The 21,284-nt window shown below is 46.6% G+C and overlaps 1 protein-coding gene across 1 annotated transcript in view; it reads right to left on the minus strand.

The window, feature by feature from the left end:
- Positions 1–8,190, minus strand: part of LOC143959310 (arrestin domain-containing protein 4-like) — a 70,855-nt gene extending 62,665 nt beyond the window's left edge. Inside the window, exon 1 of the mRNA XM_077468002.1 lies at positions 7,246–8,190. Within this exon, the coding sequence (XP_077324128.1) occupies positions 7,246–7,507 (262 nt within the window). The 5' untranslated portion in view covers positions 7,508–8,190. The remainder of the gene's footprint in view (positions 1–7,245) is intronic.
- Between the last annotated feature and the right edge of the window lie 13,094 nt (positions 8,191–21,284).

Consider the following 21,284-nt stretch of genomic DNA (forward strand, 5'->3'; position numbering starts at 1 on the left):
CCCCTCCTGAGCCGTACCAGGCCGCGTGCCCTCAACATGGGGGGGTGCCTTGGGGAAGGGGGGGCCCCGCGGCCCCCCCACCCCAAAGCACCTTGTCCCCATGTTGATGAGGACAAGGGCCTCTTCCTGACAACCCTGGCCGTTGGTTGTCGGGGTCTGCGGGCGGGGGGCTTATCGGAATCCGGGAGCCCCCTTTAATAAGGGGGCCCCTGGATACCGGCCCCCCACCCTATGAGAATGAGTATGAGGTACAATGTACCCCTACCCATTCACTTGTAAAATAAAAGTACCAAAAAAAACACAACACATAAGATAAAATACTTTATTGCACAGCTCCGGGGGTCTTCCGTCTTCGGGGGTCTTTTCGCCGGACTCCTCCGCTATCTTCTTGTAGATCTTTTGCTAGCGGAGGAGTCCGGCTTTCTTCCTCACCGCCGGCCTCTTCTCCCGACTTCGAGGGTCTTGTCCCCCTCTTCGGTTCTTCTGCCGGGCCACCGCGCCTTCTTATAGCTCTTTTACAGGCGGTGGCCCGGTCTTCTGTCGCCGCCGCCGCCTTCCGTTCTTCTTCTTCTTCTTCTCCAGGAGATGTTGCCTCGACGATCTCTCCGGCCGGAATGCCAGGGACGCACTGCGCGCCCACTTATATAGGGACAATGGGGCGGTGTCACATGGCTTTATGTCACATGGGTTGGTCACATGGGTTGATGTCACATGGGGACTATGACATCGTAAGGGGGCGGGGTCACCATGTGACACCAACCCATGTGACATAAAGCCATGTGACACCGCCCCATTGTCCCTATATAAGTGGCCGCGCAGTGCGTCCCTGGCATTCCGGCCGGAGAGATCGTCGAGGCAGCATCTCCTGGAGAAGAAGAAGAAGAATGGAAGGCGGCGGCGGCGGCGGCGACAGAAGACCGGGCCACCGCCTGTAAAAGAGCTATAAGAAGGCGCGGTGGCCCGGCAGAAGAACCGAAGAGGGGGACAAGACCCCCGAAGTCGGGAGAAGAGGCCGGCGGCGAGGAAGAAAGCTGGACTCCTCCGCTAGCAAAAGAGCTACAAGAAGATAGCGGAGGAGTCCGGCGAGAAGACCCCCGAAGACGGAAGACCCCCGGAGCTGTGCAATAAAGTATTTTATCTCGTGTGTTGTGTTTTTTTGGTACTTTTATTTTACAGGTGAATGGGTAGGGGTACATTGTACCCCATACTCATTCACATAGGGTGGGGGGCCGGTATCCGGGGGCCCCCTTATTAAAGGGGGCTCCCGGATTCCGATAAGCCCCCGCCCGCAGACCCCGACAACCAACGGCCAGGGTTGTCGGGAAGAGGCCCTTGTCCTCATCAACATGGGGACAAGGTGCTTTGGCATGGGGGGGCCGCGGGGCCCCCCCTTCCCCAAGGCACCCCCCCATGTTGAGGGCACGCGGCCTGGTATGGCTCAGGAGGGGGGCGCTCGCTCGCCCCCCTTTCCTGGCCGGCCGGGTAGCGTGCTCGGACAAGGGTCTGTTGTGGACTTGGGGGGGACCCCCACGCCGATTTTTTTCGGCGTTGGGGTTCCCCTTTAAGTCCATACCAGGCGGCGGGGCCAGCGACGTCTCCTTCGCGGGCCCCGCCTACCTGGATACCCGCTCGAAATGAGCGGACTTTTCTCCGGGCGGGAAAAGTCCGCTCATTTAAAAAGTACGGCGGACTGGCATACACACGGGCGGATTGTCCGCCGAAATGCGAGTACGACGGACAGTATTTCGAACATTCCGAAATACTTAGTCCGCCTTACTGCACGCTGAAAAAGTCCGCTGAAGCCCACACACGAGCGGACTGTCCACTGAAATGTGTTTCGGCGGACTAAGTAGGCCATACAGTCCGCCCATGTGTACGCCGCATAAGTCTTCTCACCCTTTCAGTCTTCTCACCCTCCTAGTCTTTTCACCCTCTCAGTCTTCCATCCTTTATATTTCTTACACGTTACCAGCATTTTCATGCTTATTCTTACCTGTTTCCCAGGATTTCCAAATGAATTTTTCACCTTTCTTTGCACCCCCAGGCTTAGACCTTATGCCTACTTCAGCATCTCCATGCTTAGTTCACCTCATGCCACAGCAGAGCGCCAAGTGATACTCACAATGCCCACCTACCAGACATAGGAAGTAGGCTGCCTCAAACGAGTACTTATCCGAGGCTTGGCTTGTCTACAATGAACACGTTCCGGATACATAGGTGGCCTACATCAGTTTATTCAGAAAATCCAAAGGAAGCCGATCTGCTAGTTGCAGCTTCATAACCAGCTGCTGAGCCTGCACCATTGATGGACACTCTGGAAGGGAGGTTTGGGCTCTTATATTTCCCCCCTTATCTACACTCCTGGCAGGTAAAGCAAGAAGATACGGTAGTACAGAGTGCTAAATATTTATGTGAAGCCACTAGGTTTATTGCCAGTTGTGCATGTTGAGAGAAGTATTAAATATCTAGGGTGACATTCCAGAAGGGCCCTTGCTTCCTAGGCTGCTGCCAGGAGAGGAGGCTGCGCTGGAGATATTTGCCTCCCATGCCTACTGCCTGTGGAAGGTTTTTGCTGAAAGAGGGTCTGAGCCTGGATAGTTTGCCTAGTTGGAGCACCAGGGAAGGAAACGGACCTTGTTGTGTTGAACGGCCTAAGGGTACAGATTGAGGGCTTTGCCTTAAAGACCCCTAACCATGCACTGAATGGGATTGCATGGGTGACCTGTGCCCTGACAAGTCCCCCCATTTATTGTACTTTAATAAACTCTTAAAGAGGTTGTAAACCTCCATTTTCAAGTTGTACCTATAGGTAAGCCTATAATAAGGCTTACCTACAGGTACAGTAGATACCTCCTAAATGTGCACCATTCAGGGGATAATTACTTTGACTTGCGTCAATGATGTCATCAACACATGCACTGTGAAGAAATGCGACTCCGGCCAGTCACGGAGCCGTAGTCCGTGGCCCCGGAAGAGGGGCGAACATGGATGCGGCCTCCAGCAGGGACAGCGCGAGCTTCCTTTGCAGGTAAGTTTCAAATAATGTGCTAGTATGCAATGCATATTAGCACATTATGCTTTTACTTTTCAGGGAACAAAAAATTAAGTAAAACCCATCAGGGTTTACTTCCTCTTTAAGGCTAGGTTCACACTACTGCTCCTGAGATTTGATCTGATTTTCAGTGCGATTATGTAGTGCTACTTGGGTGCATTTTGGATGTGGTTAGCATATTCTATGGGACTAAAATCTCACTGGAATCGCACCAAAGTAGTACAGGACCCCTTTCCAAAATAGTGCTGCAGCGCCACATTGCTGTAAACAATCACCAACAGTCACATTGAAAACAATTTGAATTCCATTGTAATGCGATTCCGTGCAACTCAATTTCCATCTGAAATTGCACTAGTGTGAACCAGGCCTAAATGTTCTAAAGTGACTGGCACCTAATTTCTTATACCCCACAAAAAGTAAAGAATTCCTCCATGAGGTTTAAAATGTTAGCTCACCAAGCTACCCCGTGGTCTCATGAAGCTGCTCAGGGGTAAGCGGAGCTACACTAACTTACAATGCCTGGTTTTGCAAAGACAACGGAGCAGGGCTTTGCTTCCTCTTTACAAATTAGCCAGTAGCGGAACTACCAGGGTTGCAAAGGCCACACTTGAGAACAGGCCCTGGTGCTCCACCAACATGGGTGGTTCCAAGACAGCCACTGGTAGTCTGCAATTGCCAGGAGGATGAAGAGCTGTAACCAGGGTGTGAGCCCCAAGCAGGATGTCGAAACTGTGCCAGGCACCCGCCAACCAACTATCCGGACTGTAGAGAGCTGCGTGTTCCTGGACAGAGCTCAGGATGGAGGCCAAAGCCCATAGGTGAGGCTCCACTCCCAGGCATATATGTGTGTGTGTGTGTTAAGGATGGGTCTGGGGACTGGCTGCTGGCCACCCATGTCATGGCTTAGGAATTCAGAACTACAGCACCCAGCATTACCAAATCATAATTGATCATAACAGACAACTATCACCCCCCCCCCCCCCAAACCCATCATCTCCACCAGTCATTACCAGGCCAGTGCTCATTCATAGTGATATTATTGATGGCATGGAATACTGATTTATCATTGTAATTATCTAAATTATGAGTGGAGGGGATTGTAGTTACAAGATCAGATCACAAATTACAGTACAGATGGAGGGGATTGTAGACACAAGACCAGATCATGAATTATAGGTGGTGGCAGTGGTGGAACTACTAAGTTCTCAAAGGTTACACTTGCCCCACGGTGGGGGGGAGGCCCACTGCAGAACATATAAAAGGGTGCTGCTTCAGAGACAAGAGTAGAGGGTCCCTTGAGCTCACAGGGAAGGGCCTTGGGACCGATGGGTCAGGGGAGCCCCTTCATGGTTTCTTGCACCAGGGCCCTAAAGGATCTAGTTACGTCCGTGAGATCAGCCCCCCTCCCCATGACTGGTGGTTGCATATTTAAAAAGCAGAAAGAAAGGTGGAGGAGGCATAGAATGAAAGAAGCAGAAGCAGGGAGATCTTGACACTGTAGCTTTCACTCCAGCAAGGAGAACAATGAGCGAAATAGTAACCAAATGCCACTCCAAATCTCATAGGACTAGCAGTGCCTTAGATCAGGGGGTCTCCAAACTACGACCTACTACAAGATTTTATCTGGTCAACATCTAGGGACAGCAGAGTATCCACAGACTCAGTGGTCAGACGGAAGATTTAGATCAGTTGATCTCTGATTCTAATGGAGTTCCTGATTTAAGGGGGAACTCCAATGGGAACTCTCGCGTAAGGTGGGTTCTGAAGTGGCTGAGCTGTCATAGATGAGTCCCAGTCTCTAAAAATGATAGGGAACAGTTGGGACCAGCTCCTGATCATGTGACCAGGGTGACAGCCAATCACAGAGGTCTCATGATCGTGCAGACTTTCCTGCCCCCCCCCCACCGTCGTACCAGCCTGGTTAGGTAGGAGTACCGGGGGTGGGAAGGGGTTAAACCTGATTTTTGCAAACTTGGGCTTCTGATTGGTACATTCGCAGGCTAAATTCACAAAGCTTTAACACAAGGATAAGACTCTTTATTTTAGCCATGTGACTGTCATTTTCAAATCTCATTGGACGCTACACATCACATAACTGTAATTTTTTTCTTCTTATTCTTGTGGGTCTCTGCTTTGTAAACTAAAATATAATACATAAATATAAATAGTCAGTGCTAAACACCACAGTAATATATAGCTTTGTAAACTGAGCCCGCGTACACACGATCAAACAATCCGGTGGAAAAGTACCGGGCCATGCCTATAAAAGAGCTAGAAGAAGGCGCGGTGGCCCGGCAAGAAGAACCAAAGAGGGGGACAAGACCCCCGAAGTCGGAAGAAGAGGGCGGCGGCGAAGAAGAAAGCCGGGCTCCTCCGCTAGCAAAAGAGCTAGCAGAAGATAGCGGAGGAGTCCGGCGAGAAGACCCCCGAAGACGGAAGACCCCCGGAGCTGTGCAATAAACTATTTTAACCCTTGTGTGTTGTGTTTTTTTTTTTTTACTTTTTTTCCACAGGTGAATGGGTAGGGGTACATTGTACCCTATACTCATTCACATAGGGTGGGGGGCCGGTATCCGGGGGCCGCCCGCAGACCCCGACAACCAACGGCCAGGGTTGTCGGGAAGAGGCCCTTGTCCTCATCAACATGGGGACAAGGTGCTTTGGGGTGGGGGGCCTGGTAAGGCTCAGGAGGGGGCGAGCGCCCCCCTTTCCTGGCCGGCCGGGTAGCGTGCTCGGACAAGGGTCTGATGTGGACCTGGGGGGGGCCCCCACGCTGATTTTTTTTGGCGTTGGGGTTCCCCTTTAAGTCCATACCAGGTGGCGGGGCCAGCGACGCCTCCTTCGCTCAAAATGAGCGGACTTTCCTCCACGTGTGTGGGCAAGTCCGTTCATTTCAAAAGTACGGCGGATAGTCCGGCGGACTTAGTACGCCGTATTAGTCCGCTGCAAAAGTGCCGTGTGTGGGCAAGTAGCTCGTTCGGAAAGTCCGGCGGACAGTCCGGCGGGAAGTCCGCCAGACTAAGTCCGCCGGATAGTCGGCTATGTGTGTACGCGGCATTTGTATCTAAAACCTTCCCTTAAACATTTCAAGGGTTCTAAATATTCTTGAGATACTTAAATTATAACTAAAGGCAATTTTTTTTTTTTTTTGGTTTTATAGAATGAGAGGGATTAGAACCTGTCAGGATTTTATTGCTGTCTGTGTCCCCATTAGGGAGATGCGCCCTTTTTGTTTTGTCCCGTTTATCATTATCACTGAGAGTGAAAGTGAAAGCAAATCACAAATTTTGGGTTGTCACCAGAACAGGAATAAAAGGGGAAATGTTGCAAGAGCTAAAACAGTGTAGTAAAAGCAGAGCAGCTGACATTTTTGAAAAGTTTTTCTGCAAAAAAAAAAACAACACAGGCAACGGTTTCAATATTGCTCCAGTTTGCATAAACAAGTCCCAGCATATCTCTTTAAATTAACCACTGCAATAAAATGTATTTAAAAAAAAAAAAAAAAAAAAAAATATTATATATATATATATATATATATATATATATATATATATATATATATATATATATATATATATTTATTTATATTTATTTATATTTATTTATATATTTAATGTGTATATATATATATATATATATATATATATACACACACACACACACACACACACACACACAGACACACACACACACACACACACACACACACACACACACACACACACACATACATACATACATACATGTACTAATATAATATACCGTAATGTATATATTCTTAAAGCCCAACTCCGGGAAATATGAAAGTTCTACCATGCCATGGGGCCACATACATTTAGGTCTAGTGGGCTACGTAAGGCATTTTTTTCTTACCTGATCCTTCCATGCTTCGGCGGTTGACTGTACCTTGATGTGCTCACATCCAATGCAGGGCTACGGACCCTGTATTGGTCTTGATGATGTCAGGAACTTAGACCGCACAAGCATGAGGGAGAAGAAGATCCATTATAGCAGCATGGAGCAGCTGAGGATCAGTTAGGTAAATCTTCTTTACCAAGACCCCCCCCCACACCTAAATTAGCTCTTAACACTCGCAATGTGGGCGCAGCCCTAAGGTAGACCCGTCCAGCTTCCTGAAGTTGGACTTTAATGTAATATTCTGCATTACTCCTTTTTAAAGGGTTAGCCCTCACCTGCCGATGGGACCAGTAATGATATCTTCTCATTAAGGTACTCCACATGTTCTCCAGACGGTGATGTATTTTGGTTCCTGTCTCCTCCTCTCCATTGGGTAAAGGACACCATGGCTCCTCCGTGGGCCCACAGGTGAAGACCTAGGACCTCCGTCTGTTCCAGAAGCTCCAGTACCACCATGCCAGATACCGATTCTCCACCAGAATATCCGTTCTTTCTCTCATTTTCAATAACAATGCTCATCAAAAGTCCAACGGCCATTTTTCAACGGGTGCGATTAAGCCAAGAAATGGCTCATGGCTATACCAGGTCATACAAGCCCTCTACGGGAGAAAAAATAAAAAATAATTACGGGCAAATTGTAAATTTTGGTAAAATTATTAAGATACGATGTGCTTGTCCTACGGGGGCAAAAACACTTCAGACAGGCCCGACCCAACTTGGTCACTGCTGCGCCTTGACTGTAAAAACCTGTTGATTATATCGGAGATAATAAGGTGGTCTTCAAGACTTCGAAGTGAGCAAGAGTTGGATTTTGGGTACAAGCCGCTGCTGTCTGTCATCGAAGCACGGTGTAATAAGTGATCGCGACTAGGCTTTAAACGGTGACCAGGAATGCTCGGGGCAGTGGAAGGTATGCAGGGTGAATGTTCACAACATGTGATTCTGAGATATGTTCAAAACAAAAAGCCAATCTGGAGGACTTCCTGGTGTGTGAGAGGTGAAACGCTCTTCGTAAGAAGACTGCAGGCGTTCCAAGCTCCTTGCTGTGTGATAATTGACTGATCTAAGTATTCAGCAAAGATCCTCCGGCCAGTTCACTCTACTGACTTGTGGTCCCATGCAAGCTTGCTGAGTACAGGGTGTTCCTCTAGTTCCCCAGCCAAAAACACTCCACTGTCATCCACAGCCCTTCCCCACTCCCTACTCCAGACCAATAGGGAGCCTGGATGACCTGAACCAGTCATAGATCTCTGCACAACCTTCCTACAGCTCAGGCGAGAGCAAAGCGGATTGGTTGGCAGCTAAAGTTTGTTATTGTGAAAAATTCGATGCATGCTGCAGGCGAGTGCTGAGAACGTGGCTGAGTCATGATCCCGGCCATGAACACCGAGAAAAGGAAGTGATAGGGAAAGATTGGGAGCTGATTCATCAATGGTCTGTGTATAGTCTGGGTGGATTGATTTATTTAATCTGAAATAAATTAAATAAAAATAAATAAATTAAATAAACAACTATCTGTATTCCCTAATTTATTGTATGTTAGAAACATTTGTTTGCTACAATTATTTTTTGTAACAAAATATACATAAATTAATAATAATAATAATATAATTTTTTTTCTTAATAGCAATAATTCTGAATAATGATAATATGACATCATTGCTATATATATATATATATATACACACACATATATACACATACGGTATATATATATATATATATATATGTATATATGTGTGTGTGTATATATATATATGACATCATTGCAACTTCAAATTATTAGTTATTGATCACATCTCTCTTTCTAAGGTGCAATCTCATCTGATGAGATTAGTCTGATCAACCAAAATACAATTGTTATAATACGATCATATACCCCAGCTTTTGATCTATTAGACCCCTTTCACACTGGGGCGTTTTTCAGGCGTTTTTCATGCGCTTTAGCGTTAAAAAATACGCCTGAAAGAAGCCGCAACTGCAATCCCAATGTAAAAGCCCGAGTGCTTTCACACCGAGATCCCTTTCATACTGGGGCGTTTTTCAGGCACTTCAGCGTTAAAAAAAGCGCCTGAAAGAAGCTGCAACTGCAATCCCAATGTAAAAGCCCGAGTGCTTTCACACCAAGGCGCTGCGCTGGCAGGGTGTCAAAAAAAGTCCTGCAAGCAGCTTCTTTGCAGCGCTTTTGGAGCGGTGAATACAACGCTCCTAAAGTGCCCCTTCCCATTGAAATCAATGGGAAGCGCCTGTAAAACGCCAGAAAAACGCCTGAAAAACGCTATTGGCAGCAGCGTTTTGTGGGCGCTTTTAACCCTTTATTTGGCCACTAGCAGGGGTTAAAAGCGCCCCAACGCTCGAAAAATGCTGGTAAAGCGCTGCTAGTTTAAGCAGCGCTTTACGAGCGTTTTTCGGGCGCTGATATTGTGAAAGGATTCTTAAAGCACTTGGGCTTTCACATTGGGACTGCAGATGAGGCTTCTTTCAAGCGCTTTACAGGCGCTTTTTTTAACGCTAAAGCGCCTGAAAAACGCCTGAAAAACGCCCCAGTGTGAAAGGGGTCTTACAGTGATGGCAAACCTTGGCACCCCAGATGTTTTGGAACTACATGTCCCATGATGCTCCACTACACTGAAGAGTGCATGAGCATCCTGGGAAATGTAGTTCCAAAACATCTGGAGTGCCAAGGTTCGTCATCACTGATCTATTATATTATTATTATTATTATTATTATTACTCTATTCTGGGTGTATTGATTTATTTAATCTGAAATAAATAAAAATAAAAAGAAATACATTAAATAAACAAATAGTGGTATTCCCTAATTTATTGTATGTTGGAAACATTTTGTTTGCTACAATTATTTTTTGTAACAAAATATACATAAAGCAATAATAATTAATATTATTATTTTTTCTTAATCGCAATAATTCTGAATAATCTATAGGACATCATTGCTACTTCAAATTATTAGTTATTGATCACATCTCTGTTTCTAAGGTGTAATCTCATAGTCTGATCAATCAAAATACAATTGTAGTAATACGATCATATATCCCAGATTTTGATCTATTATATTATTATTATTCTATTCTGGGTGGATTGATTTATTTAATCTGAAATAAATAAAAATAAAAAGAAATACATTAAATAAACAAATAACGGTATTCCCTAATTTATTGTATGTTGGAAACATTTTGTTTGCTACAATTATTTTTTGTAACAAAACATACATAAAGCAATAATAATTTTTAATATTTTTTTTTAAATAACAATTCTGAATAATTAATAATATTAATAATAATAATAATAATAATAATAATAATAATCTATATGGCATCATTGCAACTTCAAATTTTTAGTTATTGATCACATCTTTGTTTCTAAGGTGTAATCTTATAATCTGATCAATCAAAGTACAATTGTAGTAATACGATCATATATCCCAGCTTTTGATCTATTATATTATTATTATTTATTCTATTCTGTGTGAATTTATTTATTTAATCTGAAATAAATAAAAATAAATAAATTAAATAAACAACTAACTGTATTCCCTAATTTATTGTATGTTAGAAACATTTTGTTTGTTACAATTATTTTTTGTAACAAAATATACATAAAGTAATAATAATTGTTAATTTATTTTTTTACAATAATTCTGAATAATAACAATAATCTATATGACATCATTGCAACTTCAAATTATTAGTTATTGATCACATCTCTGTTTCTTAGGTGTAATCTCATAACCTGATTATATACAATTGTAGTAATACCATCATATATCCCAGCTTTGGATCTATTAAATTATTATTATTCTAAATAATAATTATTCTGAATAATAATAATAATAATAATAATAATAATAATAATAATCTATATGACCCGATTGCAACTTAAAATTTTAAACAAGACGAAAACCACACTTAAATGCGCGTTGTGGTCCCATTATTTTTTGTCTTGTTTTCCTGCAACAAAACACGCTAAAGTGCTCACATCTGGTACGTGACCTTCTTTGGCGCGTTTTTGGTGCGACGGGCAGCCCATTCAAGTTGATGAGCTGTCGTGCCAAAAATATGTTAAAAAACGCATCGAAAAATGGATTGTGTCACTATATTCAGATGCAGTGGGGCTGGTGCTTCATTTTGTGAGGAGGGGGAGGTGATATACAAACCACCCGACCCCCTCCCCCATTCGGTCAGTTGGATGACCAGTCAAACCTCCCCCGTCGCTCGGTCTTTCGGTGAACAAACCCTCCCGTCGCTCGCCTGCCTGCCTACCGGATCAGCACTTACCCCATCCACGTTGCGGGCAGCTTTGGCGGCTTTCCCCCTGTGTGTCCTCCTCGACAGCCCCCCCCCCCCCCCGCATCTGCCAATATGGTCACTTTTACTCTCAGACAATTGGGTCTTAAGACCCGCTTCCTGATTGGCTGTGAAGAGAAGCAAGACGATAATAGCGAGTATTAATTTGCTATTTTCACACAACTGGGCGGGCTCAGAGCGCAGTGCTCTGCATGCCGTCCCACCCTTTTTTAAGGCAATTAGAGCCTCAGGCTCTCATCATGTGTTCTTATGTTTACTTATCATTAACCCTTAATTAGCTCAAACCCCAATGAGTTTAGTTGAATTGAGAGGAATCTTAATATAGCGCGGTCTTCCCCTGAAGGGTCCCGACAGCTTATAGCAAAGATCCTGGAAAGAAAGGGCCCAGGGACCAGAAGCAGCACAGAGTGGCAGAAGGGTAGAAAAAAGAGAACTATGCAAGAAACGCCTGCATGAAAAGCCAAGTCTTCAGTAACCTGTGGAAGACTAGAATAGTGGGAGCCTCCTGGAGCTCAACAGGGAGGCTATTCCATAGTATGGCCAATAAGTCCTAATTAACGTCTTTCTTCCCTCATCTTAGATTTTATATATATATATATATATATATATATATATATATATATATACAGTGGTGTGAAAAAGTGTTTGCCCCCTTCCTCATTTCCTGTTCCTTTGCATGTTTGTCACACTTAAGTGTTTCGGAACATCAAACCAATTTAAACAATAGTCAAGGACAACACAAGTAAACACAAAATTCAATTTGTAAATGAAGGTGTTTATTATTAAAGGAGAAAAAAAATCCAAACCATCATGGCCCTGTGTGAAAAAGTGATTGCCCCCTAAACCTAATAACTGGTTGGGCCACCCTTAGCAGCAACAACTGCAACCAAGCGTTTGCGATAACGTGCAATGAGGCTTTTACAGCGTCCTGGAGGAATTTTGGCCCACTCATCTTTGCAGAATTGTCCTAATTCCGTTACATTAGAGGGTTTTTGAGCATGAACGGCCTTTTTAAGGTCATACCACAACATCTCAATAGGATTCAGGTCAGGACTTTGGCTAGGCCACTCCAAAGTCTTCATTTTGTTTTTCTTCAGCCATTCGGTGGTGGACTTGCTGGTGTGTTTAGGATCATTGTCCTGCTGCAGAACCCAAGTCCGTTTCAGCTTGAGTACACGAACAGATGGTCGGACATTCTCCTTCAGGATCTCTTGGTAGACAGCAGAATTCATAGTTCCTTTTATCACGGCAAGTCTTCCAGGTCCTGAAGCAGCAAAACAGCCCCAGACCATCACACTACCACCACCATATTTTACTGTTGGTATAATGTTCTTTTTATGAAATGCAGTGTTCCTTCTACGCCAGATATACTTGGACACACACCTTCCAAAGAGTTCCACTTTTGTCTCATCGGTCCACAGAATGTTGTCCCAAAAGTCTTGGGGATCATCAAGATGTGTTGTGGAGAAATTGAGACGAGCTTTGATGTTCTTTTTGCTCAGCAGTGGTTTTCTCCTTGGAACTCTGCCATGCAGGCCATTTTTGCCCAGTCTTTTCCTGATGGTGGAGGCATGAACGCTGACCTTAACTGAGGCAAGTGAGGCCTGCAGTTCCTTGGACGTTGTTGTGGGGTCTTTTGTGACCTCTTGGATGAGTCGTCGCTGCGCTCTTGGGGTCATTTTGGGCGGCCGGCCACTCCTGGGAATGTTCACCACTGTTCCATGTCTTCGCCATTTGTGGATAATGGCTCTCACTGTGGTTCGCTGGATTCCCAAAGCTTTGGAAATGGCTTTATAACCCTTTCCAGACTGATAGATCTCAATTACTTTCTTTCTCAATTGTTCCTGAATTTCTTTGGGTCTCGGCATGATGTGTAGCTTTTAAGGATCTTCTGGTGGACCTTACTGTGTCAAGCAGCTCCTATTTAAGTCATGCCTTGATTGTGAACAGGTGTGGCAATAATCAGGCCTGGGTGTGGCTAGAGAAATTGAACTCAGGTGTGGACAACCACAGTTATAGTATGTTTTAACAAGGGGGGCAATCACTTTTTCACACAGGGTCGTGATGGTTTGGATTTTTTTTCACCTTTAATAATAAACACCTTCATTTACAAATTGCATTTTGTGTTTACTTGTGTTGTCCTTGACTATTGTTTAACCACTTGGGATCCGCGCTATTGCAAAATGACGGCAATAGCGCGGACCCACATTTTCGGGACTACGTCTATTGACGTAGTCCCGGTTACGAGCGGCCTGCGCGCCCCCTGAGGGGCGCGCGCGGCGCGCTCTGTGATCGGCGAGTCCGTGAGACTCGCCTGATCACCGATCCGTGTAAGGGGTCGATCCCGACCCCTTATCACGTGATCAGCTGTCAGCCAATGACAGCTGATCATGTGATAAAACGGAGCCGGTAATCGGCTAGTATTCCTCCTCGCGCTGACAGCGCGAGGAGAAAAAAAAAAAGCCGATCGCCGGCGGCCGTGTTCGGGACATCAGTCCCGATCACGGCCAGCAATTTAAAAGGACACCTGCCCCCTGCCAGTGCCCACCTGCCACCCGCAGTGCCATCCTGAAATAAAGTAAGTGCCCCCCTGTCAGTGCCACCCAGCAGTGCCCATAGTGCCCACAGTGCCACCCAGCAGTGCCCACAGTGCCACCCAGCAGTGCCCACAGTGCCACCCACAGTGCCACCCAGCAGTGCCACCCACAGTGCCACCCAAAATCTGCCTCAGGTGCTGCACCCCAGTGCCGCCCATCAGTGCCCAGCAGTGCCGCCCATCAGTGCCCAGCAGTGCCGCCCATCAGTGCCCAGCAGTGCCACCTATCAGAGCCACCTATCAGTGCCACCTATCAGTGCCCATCAGTCCCATCTATCTGTGGTACCTATCAGTGCCCATCCGTGCCACCCATCCGTGCCACTTATCCGTGCCACCCATCCGTGCCATCTTATCTGTGCCCATCTTTGCCCATCAGTGCCGCCTTATCTGTGCCCATCGGTGCCGCCTTATCTGTGCCTATTAGTGCCGCCTTAACTATGCCTATCAGTGCCCACCAGTGCAGCCTATCAGTGCCCACCAATGCAGCCCATCAGTGCCCACCAATGCAGCCCATCAGTGCCCACCAATGCAGCCTATCAGTGCCGCCTAATCAGCGCACTTCAATGAAGGAGAAAAATGACCCGTTTGCTAAATTTTATAACAAACTATTAAAACATGATTTTTTTTTTTTTTTTTTTTTGCATCTTTTTTTGTTTGTTTAGCAAAAAATAAAACTCCGAGCTGTAACTAAATACCACCAAAAGAAAGCTCTATTTGTGGGAAAAAAATGATAAAAAATTCATTTGGGTACAGTGTTGTATGACCGCGTAATTGTCACTCAAAGTGCATCAGCGCTGAAAGCTGAAAATTGGTCTGGGACTGAGGGGGGTTTAAGTGCCCAGTAAGCAAGTGGTTAAATTGGTTTGATGTTCCGAAACACTTAAGTGTGACAAACATGCAAAGGAACAGGAAATGAGGAAGGGGGCAAACACTTTTTCACACCACTGTATATATATATATATATATATATATATATATATATATATATATATATATATGTGTGTAGCGCCGGGCTCCTGAAGAGCATGCGCTATGTTTTTGTCAATTTAATTTTTCCTAAGACCATAGTTGGGTTTTAGGGTTAATTGCAGTAATTTATGGTCTCAGTATCAGTTTGTCTGGACTGTATTATGTTCTTCCTGGCCATGGGTGTGGGTGTCACCTTAGGCAGGCATTGGAATGCAGTCTGGTTGGACGCATTGGGTACCAATCTCTCTCTCTGAGCCAATCAGTGGGTGCGTTGTCTCGCTGTGCATTCCGGGAGAGGGTACTTAAGGTGCTGGGGTCACGTGATTCTGGGGTTCAGGTCCAGAAGTATGTTCTGACTCCCTGGTCCTGGTCCTCCTGACCAGCCCCCAGAGGCCCTCTTGGCCTGGGGTGCGGATCCATCCGTTTCCGAGTCTCAGGGCTGGCCAGCCCGAGGCACAGTAACTGGAAGGAGGGTTCCAAGGTGGTCCGGTCCCGTCTTGGTTTTGGAGAGGACCAGCAACTGAAAACGCAACCAGGTCTCTTCAGAAGAGGGCCACGCACAGGCCTGGAAGCTAAGCTGGAAAGGACACCAAGTGAATCCACACTCTTACGGTATCGCTGGACCGGCTGCAAGATACTGGTACTGTATGAGAGTTCCTAGTTTCATCCTTCAGTTATAACCACGTCTACAACCAAGTCTGTGGCAGAGACTTTGCTCATTCTAAAGTTCTACAATCAAGTCTGTGGCAGAGACTTTGCTTTACTTGAATCAACTGTCGGTTGCTAAATTTACTAAGAGGGGGTTTATCTGATAGCTGAAATATCCAGTTGCGAATGGCAATTCCCTGGATTACCTAGAGAGAGACATTTCAAGTGTCAGCAGTTCCAAGATTACCTGAGCTACCTGAGTAAATATATATATATAATGTGCAAGCAATCAAACAGGTGTACCTAATAAAGTGGCCAGTGAGTGTATGTCTTTTGCCTTTAAAGTGGTATTACCAATACTTAGATGTGATGCATATAACACTCGGCTCCCCCAGACTGAGAATGCTGCTGTGCCTCCTGTTCTCATTCCTCCTGAGTTGCGTTCCACTAATACAGGATTTATGTTACTGGCCAGATCACCAGGTGAAAACAGAAGGAAACTAATGCAGCCACAACGTCTAATGTTTGGAAATGTGGTCACCCTACCTCACAGTCACTTCTCCTCTGTATTGCAGAATCCAGTACTCACTCAAAATGGTTGGGCTTCCTCCCACCAACTCTCCTCTGGCTCCGCTCAATCTCTGGACAAAGCTCTCTTCATTAACCCCCCCAGTTAAGCCTAGCAACTTTGGTGTTCTCAAACGCTCCTCTAGCTTCCTCTCCGTCTCTCTTCTCCAGATGGACTGGACCCAGGAACATTCCCCCTTGGTTGCCAGGCCTCTGGATATTTATGGGCTGTCCCTCCACCTTCTGGGCACACCTCCCTAACCTTCCTGGCACCAGGGACCAACTGCTCGGAAGTCAAACCCCTCTATGGGGGGGGGGGGGGGGGGGTTAGTGGTTAGTGGTTAGTGGTTGTGTGTTGGTTGCAGGGTGGAGCAGCTTGTCACCTAGAGAGAATGAGGGGGTTTTCAGCTGCCCAACTGGGTGGGGGGGGGGGTGATTGTCAGCCTGTCACCTGGGAGGGGGGAGGTCTTGCAGCCAGTCACCTCTGGGGAATGCAGCTTATTTCCAGGGGATGGGGGGATGGGGGGTTGTGGTGGTGGCAGCCTGTCACCTTGGGGGGGGGGGGACTGTGCAGCCTGGGTCTCATTAGTGCTATTAGTTCCTGTCCCCAACCCAGCTCTCCTTCCTCCCTTTCTCCTTAGTGGCCACAGAGAGGAAATGGAGTAGTGGTGCTCGGGGGAAGGGGAGCAGGCGGTCCTGGTTTTCTGTGCCCGCCGCCAACCTCCGCTGCGCGGCCCAGCTCCCAGCAGGCCACGGACCAGCACCAGTGGTTGGGGACATCTGCTCTATAAGACTGGGGGAAGTAGCAGAACCGCAGCTTGTGAGCCTTCGAACAACCTCTACTCCACTGTACACAGGAGCCTAACTAAACGTACCTGACATTCAAACTACTCTGAACTAGCAGGGGGCTGCAAACGTCTAACACTCTCCTTTACAAAAAATACATTACACTCCCAAAGGGCAAACAACTACTAGTCCTGCGTGGGTTAATAACATGGTGTCCATATGCTTTTCTTGTGTTTCTATCAAAGAAATAGATTGAACAAAAACGTATTGAAGAACCACTTGGACTAGGACGGCCTTTTTGTTAGGAAACTGTTTTTGGCTCCAAGGCTGTTTTTATTTTTACTGCCTTTAACCACTTAACAACCGGCTCATAGCCGAATGACGGCTACAGGGTGGTTTCTTAGCTCTGGGAGGACGTACATTGACGTCCTCCCAGAATTTCACTCTCGCGCGCCCCCTGGGGCGCGCACTCGAGCACATCCATAACCTCCGGGTCCTGCTCATTCGGGCCGTTTACCACGTGATCAGAGTGATCACTTGTAAACAAACCGGCGTCATGTTATGATGCCAGTTCCTCCCTCCCCTCTCTGCACCGATCGGTACAGAGCGAGGGGAGAGATCGGTGTCAGCAGCGCTGTGGGCTGGATCTGTAGTGCCCACAGCGCTGCCCACCGAAAATTAACCCTGCAATTCCCTGCCAATACTCTGCAATGCCCTGCCAATACTCTGCAATTCCCTGCCAATACCCTGCCAATACTCTGCAATACCCAGCAATGCCTTGCCAATACTCTGCAATGCCCTGCCAATACTCTACAATACCCTGCCAATACTCTGCAATACTCGGTGATACCCTGCAATACCCAGCCATACTCTGCAATAGTGATGGCCGAGCGGTTCGCCCGGCGGTCGTTTCGCGGCGAATTTCGGACGTTCGGGGTCCGCTCGTTCGGCGGACTATTGGCGTCATTCGCCCGGCGGACCTTCGTGTTTAATGTGTAAAAGAACTTTGACCTATGATGACACATCCATCATGGGGTACAGGACAGCCAATTGAGACATGACAGCACATGGACACTTGGACATTCCCCCTAACCTATAAATACACCCGATCCGGTGGCCATTTTACATTCTTTCTTCTGTCACTATAGGGAAAGGTTGCTGTGTGGAGTAGGGAGAGATAAATCGCTAGCTATTTGGTACACAAAAGTTCTTTTCAGGCCTGGTATAGGTGTTAGGTGTATATAGGTTTGCTGTGCTACTGATTGTTGCAGCAGCCTGAGCGTCTTCTGTCACTTTAGAGAAAGGGACAGAGCGCTGTGTCTGCTGCTATTTTAGGGACAGCCAGATTAGTCATCATCATCATCATCATCATTAGCTGTTACTATCAGGTCCACAAAAGAGCTATTCCACAAAGGTTCTTTTCAGGACTGGTATCAGTGGTATGGTAATAGGCTTGTACACGTATAATATTCTTTCTTCCAAATATAGAAAGAATATTATACTTGACTGCTGCCCTTCTGCTGCAGTCTGCTAATCATTCACAACTCACTTGTTCCACAAAGCTCTTTATCAGGACTGGTAACTTGGTCTGTGTAGGGTGCTACAGTACATAGGGTTGAGTGAGGTACAGTCTGCTGTTCTGTAAGGACCGCTATCGGTCCACAATAGATAGGGTTGAGGTGCACCACTGCTGACCGCTGCCCTATACTGCAGCAGTCCTTCAGCAGTATAGGGACTGACGTACAGTCTGCTAATTAGTCACACACAACCTACTTGGTCCACAAAGGTCCTTATAAGGACTGGTAACTTGGTGAAGGGTGCTACAGTACATAGGGTTGAGTGCGGTACAGTCTGCTGTTCTGTAAGGACCGCTATCGGTCCACAATAGATAGGGTTGAGGTGCACCACTGCTGACCGCTGCCCTATACTGCAGCAGTCCTTCATTGGTATAGGGACTGACGTACAGTCTGCTAATCACTAACACACAACCTGCTTGGTCCACAAAAGTTCTTATAAGGACTGGTAACTTGGTCTAGGGTGCTACAGTACATAGGGTTGAGTGGGGTACAGTCTGCTATTCTATAAGGACTGTTATCGGTCCACAATACATAGGGTTGAGGTGCACTACTGCTGACTGCTGCCCTATACTGCAGCAGTCCTTCATTGGTATAGGGACTGACGTAAAGTCTTCTAATCAGTCACACACAACCTGCTTGGTCCACAAAAGTTCTTATAAGGACTGGTAACTTGGTCTAGGGTGCTACAGTACATAGGGTTGAGTGAGGTACAGTCTGCTATTCTATAAGGACTGTTATCGGTCCACAATACATAGGGTTGAGGTGCACTACTGCTGACTGCTGCCCTATACTGCAGCAGTCCTTCATTGGTATAGGGACTGACGTAAAGTCTTCTAATCAGTCACACACAACCTGCTTGGTCCACAAAAGTTCTTATAAGGACTGGTAACTTGGTCTAGGGTGCTACAGTACATAGGGTTGAGTGAGGTACAGTCTGCTATTCTATAAGGACTGTTATCGGTCCACAATACATAGGGTTGAGGTGCACTACTGCTGACTGCTGCCCTATACTGCAGCAGTCCTTCATTGGTATAGGGACTGACGTAAAGTCTTCTAATCAGTCACACACAACCTGCTTGGTCCACAAAAGTTCTTATAAGGACTGGTAACTTGGTCTAGGGTGCTACAGTACATAGGGTTGAGTGAGGTACAGTCTGCTATTCTATAAGGACTGTTATCGGTCCACAATACATAGGGTTGAGGTGCACTACTGCTGACTGCTGCCCTATACTGCAGCAGTCCTTCATTGGTATAGGGACTGACGTAAAGTCTTCTAATCAGTCACACACAACCTGCTTGGTCCACAAAAGTTCTTATAAGGACTGGTAACTTGGTCTAGGGTGCTACAGTACATAGGGTTGAGTGAGGTACAGTCTGCTATTCTATAAGGACTGTTATCGGTCCACAATACATAGGGTTGAGGTGCACTACTGCTGACTGCTGCCCTATACTGCAGCAGTCCTTCATTGGTATAGGGACTGACGTAAAGTCTTCTAATCAGTCACACACAACCTGCTTGGTCCACAAAAGTTCTTATAAGGACTGGTAACTTGGTCTAGGGTGCTATAGTACATAGGGTTGAGTGCGGTACAGTCTGCTGTTCTGTAAGGACCACTATCGGTCCACAATAGATAGGGTTGAGGTGCACTACTGCTGACCGCTGCCCTATACTGCAGCAGTCCTTCAGCAGTATAGGGACTGACGTACAGTCTGCTAATCAGTCACACCATCCCTGTGCTGTGCTGATTTACTCCTGGGGGTTCTTATTATGAGGGGATCACACCATCCCTGTGCTGTGCTGATTTTCTCCTGGGCCTGCTTATTATGAGGGGATCACACCATCCCTGTGCTGTGCTGACTTACTCCTGGGGGTTCTTATTATGAGGGGATCACACCATCCCTGTCCTGTGCTGATTTACTCCTGGGGGTTCTTATTATGAGGGGATCACACCATCCCTGTGCTGTGCTGACTTACTCCTGGGGGTTCTTATTATGAGGGGATCACACCATCCCTGTGCTGTGCTGAGTTTCTCCTGGGCCTGCTTATTATGAGGGTATCACACCATCCCTGTACTGTGCTGACTTACTCCTGGGGGTTCTTATTATGAGGGGATCACACCATCCCTGTGCTGTGCTGAGTTTCTCCTGGGCCTGCTTATTATGAGGGGATCACACCATCCCTGTGCTGTGCTGTCTTACTCCTGGGGGTTCTTATTATGAGGGGATCACACCATCCCTGTCCTGTGCTGATTTACTCCTGGGGGTTCTTATTATGAGGGGATCACACCATCCCTGTCCTGTGCTGATTTACTCCTGGGGGTTCTTATTATGAGGGGATCACACCATCCCTGTGCTGTGCTGACTTACTCTTGGGGGTTCTTATTATGAGGGGATCACACCATCCCTGTGCTGTGCTGAGTTTCTCCTGGGCCTGCTTATTATGAGAGGATCACACCATCCCTGTGCTGTGCTGACTTACTCCTGGGGGTTCTTATTATGAGGGGATCACACCATCCCTGTGCTGTGCTGACTTACTCCTGGGGCTGCTTACGGTGCTGCTGTCAGTGCTGTATATCACGGTGCTGGTGTGAGTGCTTAATGTCACGCTGCTGCTGTCAGTGCTGTATATCACGGTGCTGATGTCAGTGCTTAATGTCACGCTTCTGATGTCAGTGCTCTCTATCACGCTGCTGCTGTCAGTGCTGTATATCACGGTGCTGATGTCAGTGCTTAATGTCACGCTTCTGATGTCAGTGCTCTCTATCACGGTGCTGCTGTCAGTGCTGTATATCACGGTGCTGATGTCAGTGCTTAATGTCACGCTTCTGATGTCAGTGCTCTCTATC

This window comes from Lithobates pipiens, unplaced genomic scaffold (assembly GCF_037356315.1).
Source record: "Lithobates pipiens isolate NorthernLeopardFrog02 unplaced genomic scaffold, aLitPip1_a1.2 Scaffold_7, whole genome shotgun sequence".
Taxonomy (NCBI): Eukaryota; Metazoa; Chordata; class Amphibia; order Anura; family Ranidae; genus Lithobates; species Lithobates pipiens.